The 15,524-nt window shown below is 38.8% G+C and overlaps 1 protein-coding gene across 7 annotated transcripts in view; it reads left to right on the forward strand.

The window, feature by feature from the left end:
* LOC140921241 (galanin receptor 2a-like) overlaps positions 1 to 15,524 on the forward strand; it is a 99,590-nt gene that overhangs the window by 82,273 nt on the left and 1,793 nt on the right. For 2 of the 7 annotated variants that reach the window (XM_073371222.1, XM_073371221.1), the window contains exon 2: positions 12,806 to 13,031. In XM_073371222.1, coding sequence (XP_073227323.1) covers positions 12,821 to 13,031 — 211 coding nt within the window. In that variant the 5' untranslated portion in view covers positions 12,806 to 12,820. Of the gene's footprint in view, positions 1 to 6,878; positions 7,034 to 10,076; positions 10,198 to 11,496; positions 11,521 to 12,805; positions 13,032 to 15,524 lie in introns of those variants that run through there. The other 5 variants (XM_073371220.1, XM_073371225.1, XM_073371223.1 and 2 more) reach the window with 5 other exon arrangements.

The following is a 15,524-nucleotide window of genomic DNA, read 5'->3' on the forward strand; positions in this document are numbered from 1 at the left end:
TTTGAGCATTGGCAGGATCATATAAGTATTTTTTCCTTTCGAGATCTCAACTCTATTCTAACTAGGGAAATTAGATCAATGAACTTCCTAAAATTCTCAGCGTAGCCCAAGGGAATACGCGGCATACCCACAGACTTTGACCGTCAGTGTTTAGAGCAGTCTGCTTGATTATTCATAGTCTTTTTGACAGCTGTCAATTGACCATAGCCACTTCTAGTAAAGTTTAGGTCTCGGCACCCTCGATAGCAGTTCTCGCCCCACCCTCCTCCTCGCAGCGATGGGGCATACCTCGTATTCTCTCCTGGTTCACCGACTCGCAAAGCCTCGGGCCGATTCTCCCATATCTTACGCATTTAGGCTCATTTGGCTTTGTGAGCGGGAATTCCAGATGAGAATATATTACTATCCAACCTATGTGTGTGAAAGAGGGTTGTCCAATACTGTCTACATGATACGATACGACACTGGCTCGTGAAAACGGATGTACAATATCAAGCAACAAACTGTTACATGTTGAATGTCGTTGCGTCGAGTTGGCAGTTTTACATGGTTTTAGTGCGATGTGTAGTGTAGTGCTTTTATTCCTTCGCGTGGCTTATGTCGGATCTTTGCTCTAAAAACGAGGCATACACAGTGTGTAGCGCTTGTGTTCCTTCGAGTGTCTTATGTCGGATCTTTTCTTTAAGAACGAGGCATATACACTGTACAGTGTGTACATGAGGGCGCTTGTTCGTTCGCGTGGCTTATGTCGGATCCATGCTTAAAGGAAGAGACATACACAGTGTGAAGATTTCTTTTTTTGGCTTAGAGTTCATTTTATTAGTTTAAATTTGATTGCTTTTATCACAATTATAGAAACGGAGGCTTCGCTTTTAGCCCTGGCTAAATCTATATATTAAAAGTCTGTTTGAGCTGTACCTTTAAGCTCGGTAGTGAAAAGCTCTGGTAAGCAACCACTCCAGAGAGCGACCCCGACCACTTTTGTAAGTCCTTCCGGTCTTTTCCATTTGTCTTTTTTTAAAAATTATTTAACGTATTCTGAGCAACCACTCAGTAACAATTACTTAGTAGGAAAAGCATTTGACTTTCAGAATCAATTTTCAGGGTTAAATTTGGCCGTAATACATAAGCGCTAATGGTTCGTTGATTTGTAATTGCGTGAAAGACTAAGATGAAAACATTAATATTTAATATTATTAAGTAAAATATGCCATCTCCAAGCTTTCTGCTAAAAGCTCTCATAAGTGGCCTGTAGTGTCGCAATTTGTAATAATCATCGCACTTTGTAATACCTGTCACAATTTTTAATAAACCGTGTCGCACTTTGTAATAAAAAAGCTGTAGCAATTTGTAATAACTATTGCGACAGTGCATGGCCGGCTAAAGGAAGTCTATTACCGGGGGGGGGGGGGGTACTTTAGGAATTTCTGGGTGGGGATGTGCCGCTGGGACCCTGGAACCCTTAACCTATACCAGAGCTACTTCAGCTGAATTTTGCTACCCTATACTAGAGTAAACTCCCAAAATCCCCCTATCCTAGAGTAGCTGTTTCCCCAGTCTAGATAAAATCTTCAACCAACAGTTTCCTGAAAAATGATACCCTATTCTAGACCCAAACGCTCTGATTTATAAACCCTATCCTAGAATAGACTGCTTGAAAACCATACCCTTCACAGCGGCACATACCCATATAGCCCATATAAGGCAGTACCCCCCCCCCCCCCGGGCAGAGGTCTCAGCGCGGACTTCAATTTTATTTGTAATAAGTGTTACGTCAGTAAAACTGCAATGTAAAACAAATATTTGTGAAGATTTGGAAGTTAGTAATTAGCATTTTTTGTTCTTTTTCGCAAGTTTTCAGCTTTAACAAGGTGCTTGATGAAGTTCCAATTTGAGACATTAGTAGCGAGAAGCAATTAAATAAGTTATCTACCATATATACATCATTTGATTAAAAGGCAAATCAATAAAGTAGTTAGGTGAACGCACGTCAAACTAAACTGCTATATGCATGAACACTACTAGGCCACAAACACGAGAATATCGAGGTAATAACCGATTGAACTCTTCGGGCTACTCTAAGAAGAAGTACGTATGGAAAAGCCGCTGCTCCTTCAGATTCTGTTTGGTGTGATTGCATCCCGGGGGGGGGTACTCCCACGAATTTTGGATAGGGGTGTGCCGCGAAGGTTCGTGAATCCTAACCCTATTTAAGGACTAAGAAAGCGAAAACTGATACCCTTTTTAAGGCCCAATGCCGAAAAATGACACCCTATTCAAGGAAAAAACAAAATTATTAATAGCATGAAAAGGAAAACTTTATATCTTCTCTGTAACATTGGATGTATAGCATCAAGCATAAAATACTAGAATAAGCCTAGTTGAATAATATGCAATCATAACCGGCGGGCGTTTTCATACTCCAGTATTAGATAGCACAATTAAGCTACCCTATCTAAGGACCACACCAGGGACACAGAAACAAAATGGTCAAAAAAGATACCCTATTTAAGGACCGAGAACCTCAAAAACCATACCCTATTTCGCGGCACGTACCTATATAGCCCATATATGGGAGTACCCCCCCCGGGGATTGCATTGCTGTCCTTTGGCGGAAATGGTTTGTTCTGTTTTGTAATAACGCGTCATCACCGTCTTCTCCTGAGATCGCCATATCATATTCTCATTTTCAGCCTGGCCATAACCGACATGTTAACTGGTAAGGTATATAATAATAGATTTAGCCAGGGCTAACAGCGAAGCTCTCGATAATATTTATAGTTACGTTTGTTCAAACGAGGGCAACGCCGGAGAACGGTGAAAAACATCAGTAGGACTAATTGGCAAAAAAAGCAACTTGCACGTGCAGCACATTTTTTTGTACATTTCTTTGCCGTTGTTTTGAAACGTCTGGTTTTCCTTCATCTTCAACGCGTATTTTGAAAATCTTACTACATTTACAAAAATTAACTCCCTTCAGCCTCCGCCCTACACGACTTCAACTACGATCGTTTTTCAGTAAAGTTGGTATTAACTGAATGTATACAATTTATCTGCATTATTTTTAATTGATACAAATAACCATTAAGACGGAATCCATCAGGAAATTGAGTAATTTTTATTTTCAGTGGACGAAAACCCTGTACCAGAATAATCAAATAATATAGCATTGTTTTTTACCTTTTTTAGGGCGAGAGATGTAATAAGTTATCTGTAATAACACCAAAGAAAATTTCTCGTGACAGCCCGAGAACATAAATGTCAAATTTCACAAAATCTCACCTTACACATGAAACTTTCAGAATTTTACCTGTGTTTTCAAAATTATTCTGAAATTTGACATTTTGTTTCTTGGGCTCCCATGAGAAATAGTCTTTGATGTTATTACAGATAACTAATTATATCTGAGGCCCTTGAAAAATGTAAAAAAGAATGCGATATTGTTTAAATTATTCTGGTACAAGGTTTTTGTCCACTGAAAATTGAAATTACTCAGTTTCGTGATGGATTCCGTCTTAATTTATTCCAAAATGTCCGCCCCCTTATAACAGGTATTTCTGCTGCGCCCCCGTGTCTGAAATGGCCCCTCAGGCCAAAATAAAACAAATTATTTGAACGCTGGCAAGCATCAACTCCATTTGGGTAAAGTACTAATTGACGAAAGAGTGAGTTGTTATTAAAGATTTTCTTCTCTTTTTTATGTTTCCAGGTGCTTTTATTGTCGGAACGCCAGGTTACATTGTTAATCTAGATTCCTTCCCAGCCCCTCACGGTCTAGGTGGGGAACTGTTCTGTCGTTTGATCAGCACTCAGTACTTCGTGTTTATCTTTGGAAAAGTGTCCGTACTGACAATAGTGGCGCTAGCACTAGAGAGGTGGTACGCGGTGGTAAAACCCATCTCCTATAAACTGAAGTTTATGAGGAAGCGTATTTACATCTATATAGTCGTTATCTGGCTTTTGAGTGCCATAACAAACGGCTCTACGCCGCTAAAGGCTCAGTTAGACAAAACGTCTCAGCATTGTACATGGAGCAATATCTCCTACCCGAAGGAGATTTTCATACCATGTTACACAACAATAACATTTTTCATTCCCATCATCATAACTTGGATTTCATTTTTACATGTCTCCAGGATACTGAAAACGTCGCTAGCAGAACGCGAAAGTGAAAGATTTCGCCGCACTCGCAAAAAGTTAACGCAGATGTGTGCTTTAGTTGCTGGTTTACTGACAATATGCTGGCTGCCGAACCAAATCTTTTACACTCTTTCTGCATTCGATATCACCACAGCACAAACCTCATTGCATCACTTCACCATAGTTCTTGCTATGTTTAACTCCTGCGTTAATCGCTTGGTATGCTGCTTTACTTACGGAGATTATAAGACGGCTGTAAAGCGAACTCTTTGTTGTTGCCGACCCGGGGAGGTATTCCCCTATAAAGCTAAGGTGACGGGGTGCTCGTCGGAAAAGTTCGAGAATGCCCCTAAAAGGTAGTAGAATATTGTTTCATGGGCGTGTCCCAAATTCATTTCCACCCTAAGATGTACCAATTCAACAACAACAAATTATATAACCAGCACTGCAAATTTGTATGTGTAATCAAATGGTGACGAGTGAGATTAGGGAATAATTTACCGCGCGTTTTGTCCAAATCCTAATAATTTCCCTCGCCTGAAGGCTCGGGAAATTATTAGGATTTGGACAAAACGCAAGTGAAATTATTCCCTAATTTCACGAGTATACCATTTGATTACCTATTAATATCATGGGTGACGAATTACGTTAGCAATCTTGGATTTTTGACATGTTTATCCTGGATCGTATCGATCGAGAACTCCACTCTCTCAAATGTTTAGACCTTAAATTTGGCTTATAGAGTTCAGAATTTTTCAGACTTTTTCGGCAAAATACCTATTAGAATCCTTCTTGATGTTCTCTCGTGTGTTCAGGTTTTCTAAAGCGTCTTTTTGTGCCTTGACATCTTCATTCACGGCATTTTAAAACTTCGTCGCCATCTTGACACTGAGACGTACGGAGGGTTGCCATGGCAATTTTGTAATTTCACATGTAAAATTACAAATTAACGCTGAAATTTCGCGCCAAAATTAAGGAGTAATTCGTCACCTATGATATTATAATAGTAATAAAGCTAACGATAACTTTCGAACACCTTTCTTTTCAAGACCTTTTTGAAAGTATTGTCATAAATCTTTAACTAGCAGCAGCAGCAGTAGTCATTTTAGGTTTTAGCACCCTAAGCGGTACGTGGGGCTACTCCACAAAAGTGACGGGGGTGCTCGTCGTACCTTTTAGGGGTTTAAATTGTGGATTGGCCCGGGGTTGCGCATTAAGTTGCTTTCACGACACAACACAATTTCTGTCAATTACGTTATGAATGACTTAAGCTGATGGCGTGGTTTATGGACTGAATTTTCGATATTTAAATTTTAGTTTTACGTGCGTAAGTGAAGACAACTCAGTGGTAGCTGAGATGTGAGATTCGCGTTAAGGGGGTTTAAGCGTCAACAAATTCTAACTGAGGAAACTTATGGACATTCGATCTCCTCAAGGCTACAAGGATTTTCTTAATGTTCTTCTCTTAATTTAAAATCAATTTTCCTCATTAGAATACATTTTTTGCCGGTCAATGATATGTTTTATGAATTCAGTTCTCTTCTCAAGGGGTTTAACTCATGATGAATACCTTGTCAAGGTGGGGCGTTTATCGAAGGCGGCGCTTGTTAGAGTCGCACTGCACACAAAATTTCCTCATTCGTAAATAACAAGGTACTGCACGTTTTCCCAATCTTTCTTTGCCTTGTTGAAAAACGATAGAAACAGCGAAATACACTTGATAAAAGATAGTTTGTAGGCTCTATTTTCCCCTCTAGTCGGCCGTATCAGCATCAACGGAATAGTTAACGTCATTATGCGCTGTATTGTTACTCGAAGGGTGTGGTGGGGCTTATGAGGTAAATTTAGCACGCTTACGTATGCGTAATTTGTGATCTTCTACATGTTTTACGGAAACTACTGTAAAACACTGAATGCGTTTAAGGATCTTTAAGTACGTAATGGTTTCAGTTAAGATTTAATGAACTACCCCAAGACCACAGGTAAAAGTTCAAGTTTTATAAAGATATTCATTTTTCCCCAGCTCTGACTCAAGTTGTCATCAGTTAAAGATACTTTTTGAATGTACATTTTGCTAGTGGTTAAGCACTGATCCGTAAATGCCCAAGTATCAATCATTCGGGATGTGTCTACTTGTGATCAAGAGGGGATCATGATTCTTTTTTGGTAGAAATGACACTGCGTGTCAGCGTCCGATGTGACGTCAGCGTATACAAAGTTACAAAATTATCCTTTTTGAAGACCGTTTACGATGACCGATAAAGTCTTTTGCTTGTGAACGGAAATCCTCATACTTGAGACTAAGAAACGTAATACCCGTTTGCGGAGACATTTAACATACGAACGCTACTCTTTGTACATTTACCATTTGAAACGTTACTATTCCTGAAGAAGATTACTTCTACTAGTTGGACTGAATTGAGTTAGTTCCCCACCTTTTCAAGGTTATAAAATGTGACCAACATTTCATTTTTTCGTGTTGCCGAGTAACGGTGTACTGACATACAATCATGTTTCCACGGCTTTTTATATCATTCTTTGTCCCTTCGTATTACCTGTCTCAAAATATAACCGAAGACTACTTAAGCAACACAGCCAGTTGGCGACCAGTTGGCGAAGTCTTCAAAGAATTAAAAAGTTAACAACCAAGTTAAAAACCACATTACTGAATTTTTGTGGCGTGATTTCCGTGGTCGCATACTCCCTTGGGTGTCTAACCTATCACGCACTTCATGAGACATTACGTCATTTCCGTTTCTTCTTGTGGAGTTGAATGACCGGTAGCCTTGTCCTGTTTCACTGCACGCCACGTCCCATCACGAACTGCAAAACAGGAACAGGTAATCAACGGACGCAAGTAAAAGAAGGGATAAGATCGGGGCACCAGTAACAGGTAACTAACTGTACACTATACATTCACTGTTTCGTATTGTAATTGTTGTCTGTAGACATTCGTTAGTATATATATATTGATTCCCATCTTATTGGCTATGGTCTTCTTGTAAGTCGATGTTACGCAATTGATAAATACACTGCGATAGAACAGAATTTTAATGATTAAAATGATTTTGTTTTTGATAAAGTAGCAAAGCCGTTAAATAAAGCGAAGGTGTAATGATTTAAGATAGGCGAAAAGAAAATAGTTTTACTTTTTGTCTGTTTTCAATCTTTATTCTTATCTGTCGTAAATTTCGCGAGCGGACCATTTTAATCTGCCTTATACAAACATACACTTCCGTTGACAAATGAATGCATTATTTAGTTTATAGCGGTGTGATTTCTTCCTTTTACGTTGTTATATCTTCAATTGATGTAATCAAGAAAAACCAGCGAGGGTTTGAATTCGGTCGATATACATGTATTACAGTCGAACCGCGATGTAGCCGAGGCCTAAAGGACTGGCAAAATCTGTTCGTTATAGAGAGTTTTATTTCCACATATTTTACTATTACTAGGGAAAATAATATCGTTCTTTATAGAGGACCTCGTTATATTGAGGTTCGTTATATCGACGTTCCATTGTTTGACCCTATCACCCTGAAGTAAGGAATAGCAAATGGGCACTTGGCAAGGGGATTCAGTGCCATTACTTTTTTGTGGAGAGCCTCTAAAATGATAACGAGCAACGATTCATTAGCCTGTGTATAACCGCCCGTTCCCTCTCAAACAAAATCTCTCTCCCTGATTTTGTTTGAGGGGATGGGGGATATAGGCTATGGATTCATGCTGCGTGTTCGGCACAAATGGAGAATTTTAACGTCTACATCTCAAGAGGTGAAACGGGTCAAGATCTGGCAGCCTCAAACGGTAAATTAGAGAAGCAACTTCCGTGATCTCTCCAGGACATTTTTTCCATTTTTAGTCATTTGTGTAGACCTCTTTGCCCACGTCTGCGCAGGCGATTTTCTCGTTGGAGCAGTGAGTGTGTTTCTCAACGAAAAAAAGTTGTCAAATTGTTGCCACTTATGTTTTTTCCTCAGAACTTTATAGCTCAGATATTCATTCCCATTTGCGTGTTCCTTTCAGTTATCTCCTGAAGGTTAATAATCTCCGGAAATAATAAAAAAAATTATCAAATCCTCATTCATTATCCATGATCTCATCATTTTGAGAGTATTGAAAATTGGGTATAAGCCATTGAAATCGTTTAAAAGTATGGTGCCGAAAGCGGCGCCGGCTAAGAGCTTAATAATAGTCTTAAAGACCCACCACCTCGTTACTTTCAGACTGAATTAATCACTGTTTCCTATGTCACGAAACTGCGCATGCTCGTCAGCGAACGACTTTTAAGTTAAAACTTGACTGAAGGTTGGCCAACGTTTTCAAGCTTCGCGGGACTATCTCTGTAGCTATTTAATCACCGAGAATCTTGGCCATCTGAGGGAACTACTAAAGGTTCTCTTTTTCTATCAATTACGAAAGGCACTCTCTCATACTTTCTTCAGTTTCTTAAAATCATTGGGGCTGTTTGTTATTTATTTATTTATTTATTTATTTCCTTATTATAACAAAATTCTCTAATGTTGTGATTTCCTGTCAGAAGCTCTGATTTCAACATTTAATGATAAAGTGTTATGCTTAAGTATACTCTTTTTATTTTATAAGAATATATTTTATAAGAATATCGTGGATGAAATTTGCGAAAATTGAAGAATATTTCAAGAATAAAATCCAGGCTGAGATTTCGAAAAGTATATTGTTTTCGCGTGTTTTGTGTGTTGAAAATCTGTAAATACAGTACAAATATACCTTTTTAACTGATTCCTTTCTTTAAACGGCAAAACTAGCCAAAAAAAAAAAAAACGAAAAAACTACATTAACCTAATTAATTGATACCCTAATTAATGCATGTATTCTGGAAAGAAAATGTCATAAGCTATAATTTAACAATAATTACAAGAATATTTTCAGCCTATAAGATCGACAGAAAAATAAGAATATTCAGCCTCTGACGGCCTGAAAAACGACATTCTTATATAAAAAAGAGAGTATTTGGTCATCATGTGTGCTGTAATAGGACATTTGTACCTAAACCGGTTCAATTTTTCTTCACGTCTTGCAAAAAACTGCTGGAAAGTCTCGCGGCCTCCTGATAGAACCAGTGGCGGATCCAGGGAAGGGGCCCGGGGGACCAGTCCCCCTTATTTTCAGACCAAACTGAGGCCCGAAGGGTCGAAAAAATGTTTTTTGGAGACCGGGGTCAGGGTCTGGAGGACCGCCCCCCCCTCCCCCCTTATCTGAAGGTCTGGATCTGCCATTGAGAACTGACACTGAAATTTCCACAAAATGATAATTGGTGACAGATCTTCGTTTTGTCCAGTTCGTAGCCTGCATAACAAGCGCTTTATGAGCCAAGCGAGCCGAATGCGCAAGTTCGTCATTAAAAAAATCAGGTTCCCGCTACGCAGTCAGATGCACTAGTCCGATTTTGTTTTTGGGCTCGTATGTTGCCGAGTCCGATCCTATTACCATCATCCATTGAAGAATCTCGTCCCGGGGATCTCGTGCTCCTGTTTTTCTGCTGTGGTACGGTCCTTGCCAAGAAAACCGTTAATCCAGATGTCAATTCATTCTTGTAGTTGTTACACTGGGGTAAGACTAGGAAATCTATCACAGCTACAAAATTATAAGTAATACATGGAAACAGTATATTTTTTCAAGGTCTCTAACACTGTAAATTCCAATAGCCAAAAGGAGAATGGCGCAATGTCTGGTTTGCGGGCAAAGTCTTCGGGGTGGTGAGGATGGGTTTAAAACTTCTAGACCCCTTCCCTCACGTTGAGTGGCTGGCTTGCCAATCATTGGAGAAAACTCCCTCTGTAAGCTTATTGATTTATCTGGAAGATAGCATTAATTTATTCACCTGTGTTAGCAACTGGCGCCAGGTGTATAAGTGGGTAAAATGGCGAAACGATGATAAACCATAGCATCTCTTCTTCTCTATGTTCGGGACAGCTTTAGTTCCCAGATATCATGAGATATAAACAACAGGTTAATCTGCCAGTAGACTGTGAGTCTGCAGCCACCCGCAGTTAAAACCTCTTCAGCTTCTTTAAGGTTAGAATGCTCTAGAAAACGTAACCCTTTTGCTCCTCGAGTCACTTATAAAAATTTAAAACTTTTGCTCTTCGACTTATGTTTGGGTCTATGAGCAAAATTTGATGATATGATGCAGCTTAAAAATTTAAGTTCTTCTGAGCTGAACTTCCCTGTGATACTGTTTATGCTGTTGAAGGGTGCTCTAACGTTTACGTTCGATTCGTAAAAGAATGCCGGCCATTTTTATGGAAGCTACTGAGCTGAGGTGCTAAGTTTGGTTCTGTTTTTACACCACAAGGTAGACCTAACTCCATTCCGTAGACGAAAATCTAATTTGTGACCATGAAAGTCCTCTAGTACAACAGTACTCATTCAGCGTGAATTTTCTGTTTTTCAGTTTGTTGGCAAAATGAATCAAAAACTGCATTTTTCTTGAATTTCAATCAGGGAGCTCGCGTGAGTGAAAGGATTATGATGGGATTGCGTGTACACTATAGTGAGAAAAAGAGCTCGATTGTTAGTTTATCACCACATTATTAAGTCTGGTGAGGTAGTCAAAGAAAACTGAACCACCGCTCATAATGCTCGTGTTATTTGCATAAAATGGTTGTATTTATATAGCACGACTAAATAATGATTTATTAAACAAAAACAATAATATTTTAAAAATTTTCACGCTTCGATGCGATCCTGAAGCTTGCAACAATTTTGAATTCTATTGGAACAATTACCTCACTTGAATCATTATTTTAGCTCAAGCACTTGATGGTCTATTAACGCTATATTTTAGTCTTCAGAAATTAAAGTAAATTGGTAACTTTGTTTAAATAGTTTCTATTTCAAAATATAATTTGGTATGTCCACTTAGTCGCTTAAGGGCAATCAATCATTTTTACCAAAGACCTTTTTTGTGATATTTTATGATGAGAAAATTCCTCTATTTTTTGCTAATATCGGTATGATTTTTAAGAACGCCCGAAGCGTGCGATACTCCCACACCCCGGATCTCGTTCTTTCAATGTCAGAAGTCTTCCTTTGATCAGTTCCCAGAAGGAAATTGAGTAGACAAACTTATCTGTTATCAAAATCGAAAGTTATTGCGATTTCATTCAAGAGTAAACTTTAGAAGGGTACAAGCTAACCTGATTGGTTGATTTTGAGAGGCCAAATATAGGCATTGATCTCAACATTTCCGCTGACAAATCTAACAAGAAATATCAGTCAGATCTTCAGAAGCAGAGCACTGAACAAGTATAACAGGAAGGTAAAATCTTAGCGTTCATCTTCTAGGCGAGTTTGGTCGTAAAGTGTTTCAGATCAGGTTAGCTTTAATTGAGCGAGGTATGAATTGCATGCGCTTTGGTTATATTTAGGTACATTTAAAATATCGAATATTTTGTAAATTGTAAATATTTCCGGTAGCTTCATAGCTTGATTAGTTCTCTGGAAATATTGAAAATAACTTTTTATTTCTCTACAACATCGTTTCGAACATTTTCGAGAATGTTATGTTGCACCTCAAAGTTGGTATATTTTGAAAGAATCCTTATAAGATGGGAATTAATTTCTGTACGTATGCGACTGGATTTATTTCCAGGAGAAACCAAACTTCAAGAAAACTGCAAAATATATTCTTTAATACAGCTGAAATTGATTAAGGGCGGTTCATATTCATTAGGACATGTGCACAATATTTGCAAGCACGAGCTAGTTGTGGTCTAACACCTATACAAAAGAGCTGTGGACATAATTGTAAAAAATTTGGAGCATGTTTTTATAGCTCTTACTACTTCCTGATTTCGCTTTGCCTTTGTTCCAAAAACTGCCTCTGCATTTGCGAGACGAGCCTTGATTTTGAATTGGCAGCTGCGGTGATGTAGACACAATTTTTGAAAATTTGGAGCAGTTTAATCCCGATTTAGCCTTGCCTAGGTTACGAGCAGGGTCTCAGTTGCAGTTGCAGTTGCAGTTGCAGTTGCATCCAAGACAGGGCTAAGTTGAAGAAATCATTTGCATATTTCAATAAAGGCGAGCTGCCAAAGGTTTTTTATAGCTCAAGCAGCTGTCACCATCTCAAGCACTCACCGTGACCACCTCACCCAAGTTACATATAAAAGACGGATAACACTATCCAGTGGATAAAACACCATCCAGTTCTACTGAGTTTTCCTAATAGTCAGTCCGCTAACTGCTGATTTATCGGGCGAATAGCGTTAGCTATCCAACAATTGAAAACCTCTGAGTATTGTGCGACTCTACAAATGATGTTCAATAATTCATATGAAAGGAAACTACTTAAACTTTTTAAGAACCTATATCGAAAGTGAATATTCTTCGCCCTGCTCTCCAGTCACCCTTGCAGAGACACTTTCAGCTGCACGAGGCACTTTTACTTATGAGGCGAGTGCGCTAGAACATGGACTAGATATTATGTTTTGGACCTAATTGCTCTCAGCTTTTAGCAGCCAGTGCAGTACCATCTAATTAAAATAACGAAACATTCGGATGTTAATCACTATTAGGCTTGACTAAAGTTAGAAGTGGGCTCATCCATATTGTATTACTATTGATTTTGTATTATGACTGCTTGACATCACGTTTATACAGTATTCCATTTTGTTCTCAGTACAGTGAATACAAGATGCTGAATAACTCTGCTACCGTGAGTCCGGGTCCTGCTCAAGATCAGTTTGATCCGCATATGGCCTTTAGAGTAGTTATGGGAATCATTGCAGTCGTGGCCTTCTGTAGTAATGGCCTTCTCGTGGCTACATTATTCTATAACAAAGCGCTATTACGAACGCCATACAACGTGCTCATTTTAAGTCTGGCTGTGACGGACATGACAACAGGTTAGTTGGTTCCTCATGGCTGAACTTGCAGTAAAAGCTGTGCTCGTATTTAATTAAAGCGGACCTCATATTAATGAAACACCCCGGGGGTACTCTTTATAATGGTCTATACGGGGAGGCTCTGTGTGAAAGGACGGCACTGACCTTTTTCAGGCTTCAGGTATATGAAAGGAAAAGGTGGGGGTTTCACTGCTTGAGGTATGTAAAATACTAGGGAAATCTCTCATTGCAGTCTGTCAAAGGACCTAAGAGGCCTAAGAGGCCTAACAGACACATGTCATAACTGTTTAAAAGACTGCATGGTTTAGTCAGTGATTATTAATCTTTAAAAAACGGCGCATTTGCAGCAGTTAGAAGGGATGCAGCGTTCCAAACAAGTATATGAAAGGAATACCATCTGTCAACAAAAGGAATGCGAAATGGATGCTTTTTCTGTTAAAAATGCTATACAAAAGGGTAAGAGTCTGGACTTCGTGGCGTAGCCTCCCCTTATAAATTTTTGTTCAGTATCCCCCGGGGACACCCCAACTTTAAGCGGACGCAATCGTAAGAAGGTCCTGTCCTTTCCATCCCTATTTTGTGCAAAACAATCCTGTATTTAGGCAACACTTGTGAAAAGCGGACAATCAGAAGTGCAAGTCCTGTTACAGTCCGCTTAATACAGGTGTCTCTGTATTTATGATGTTTAAGTCGTTAAATCTTTTGTAAATAATCACTGAGTTCACACGCCTTAATCACGCTTGCTCAATGCGTTTGAAACCACAGCGGAAAGAGTATCAAAAACGCGGTTACCCTCACTTCTTCATTTATTCTGGCGTGTCATCTAAACACCTACAAACAAGCTAGAAAATCATTTTTAAGCCCGGCCTGGCTGTGCCTTGCTTCTTCTTATAGAATCATGACGCATGACGCTAATTTTAATAGTTCTTATCGCACTCGTCTATTGTGATCATCATTTAGGTTAATTCGAAAAAGAAAACCAGATATCCATATTACATCATCTGAACTTACTGTAGAAAGTTTTTGAGGGCAAAATAAAATGTTGAAAATTTGTCGGTGAATGAGATACCTATAAGTACTATTGAAACGGGCCTTTCCTACCTAGATGGCAAACAGAGCTGGTTCCGGATGTTCCGCTTTTTCTTAGAAAGAGGAAATTATGGCTGTAATCAGCTGCGGTTTGTTTTTATAAAAATACCTGTTAGTTGTGACTGAAGCTATGTCAACAATTCAGTCCTACAGAAATACCTTATCGCGCTGCGACTTACACCTCAGGGCTGGTTTCAGTTTCAAGGCACCCAGAATTGGTTAAAGCAAAATGTGACAAAAATTATAAATTTCATTTCGTAATAAGCTGAAAATAGGTTGAATTACTGCTAAAAATAGTATTCACTCCCTAGGAGCCTCAACACCATAAAATTGACTGAATTATTAAAGAAACTCCTTGAATTGAAATAAGGGGAGTACAGAGGAGTTACAGGAAAGCTAATAGGGATCATGAATTTGCAAAATTTTGAAATTTTAAAGGGATTGATTTAGCCACGTAAACCTACAAAACTCATCAGTGAAAATGGGATCAATTTCAAATGTTTTGGAATCGCCTTTGCTTGATGCCCGTGATTTAAGTAAGCAAAAACGGTGGTCAATTGGCTTTTTATAAGAACGCTCCGACAACTGCCAGCCGTCTTAGCAAAGTACGGATTGCTTTGTCAGTAGTGCTTGCTGTTAACGAAAAACAAGAAAATGAACAAAGCGTTTTGAACCACAATTACATCTTTGCTTACAAAAGTACATGTAGTCTAAAGAATGGTCCTGCTGGTTCGGCTGCAGTAGCATTCCTTGATTGGTTTTCCATGTTAGTCCTAAGAGTGATCAACATTACATTTCTCCTTGTTATATATTTGCTTTATGAAACAAGGAGGTACTGGGAATTAAGGACATGATCACATGGGGTGAATTATGCTGATACCTTAACAAGGTCTCCGTGCTACTTCTATGGGAATGTATTAAGAGACAAAAAAATTAGAATTTGAATTTTCAATTTGGGTTTTGCGGTTAAAAGCAACCAAAGAATTGGGAAAGCCTAAGAAATCTTATCATACTGATTAGTGCCAAATATTGTATACGCAAATAGGTCCAAACATGCCCTCTTAAGAGGATAGAGCCATTTTTAACATGACGCTGATATCATATTTCTGGGGCTCAAATTTGTCACCCAGCTAAGTATTCATTTTTTAAAAAACCGATATACAGTAAACGTTCGTGTTGATCATCCCTACTTAGGGGATACTTTTATCTTTTTTTTTCCGTTTGGCCTTTAAAGTTTTGGTTTCACATTTACTGAATTCATTGCAAATAGAGTGCGTGCGAGAAAGGCAGAACGTGAAAGGTCCAATATACGGTTCAGACATTCCTGATAATTTGCTTAATAAACTATGAAATATCTCGTCGAAGGACATATTTTGAAGTATACCCATAACCTCTCGCTCGCTT

This window comes from Porites lutea, chromosome 12 (assembly GCF_958299795.1).
Source record: "Porites lutea chromosome 12, jaPorLute2.1, whole genome shotgun sequence".
In the NCBI taxonomy this organism is placed as follows: Eukaryota; Metazoa; Cnidaria; class Anthozoa; order Scleractinia; family Poritidae; genus Porites; species Porites lutea.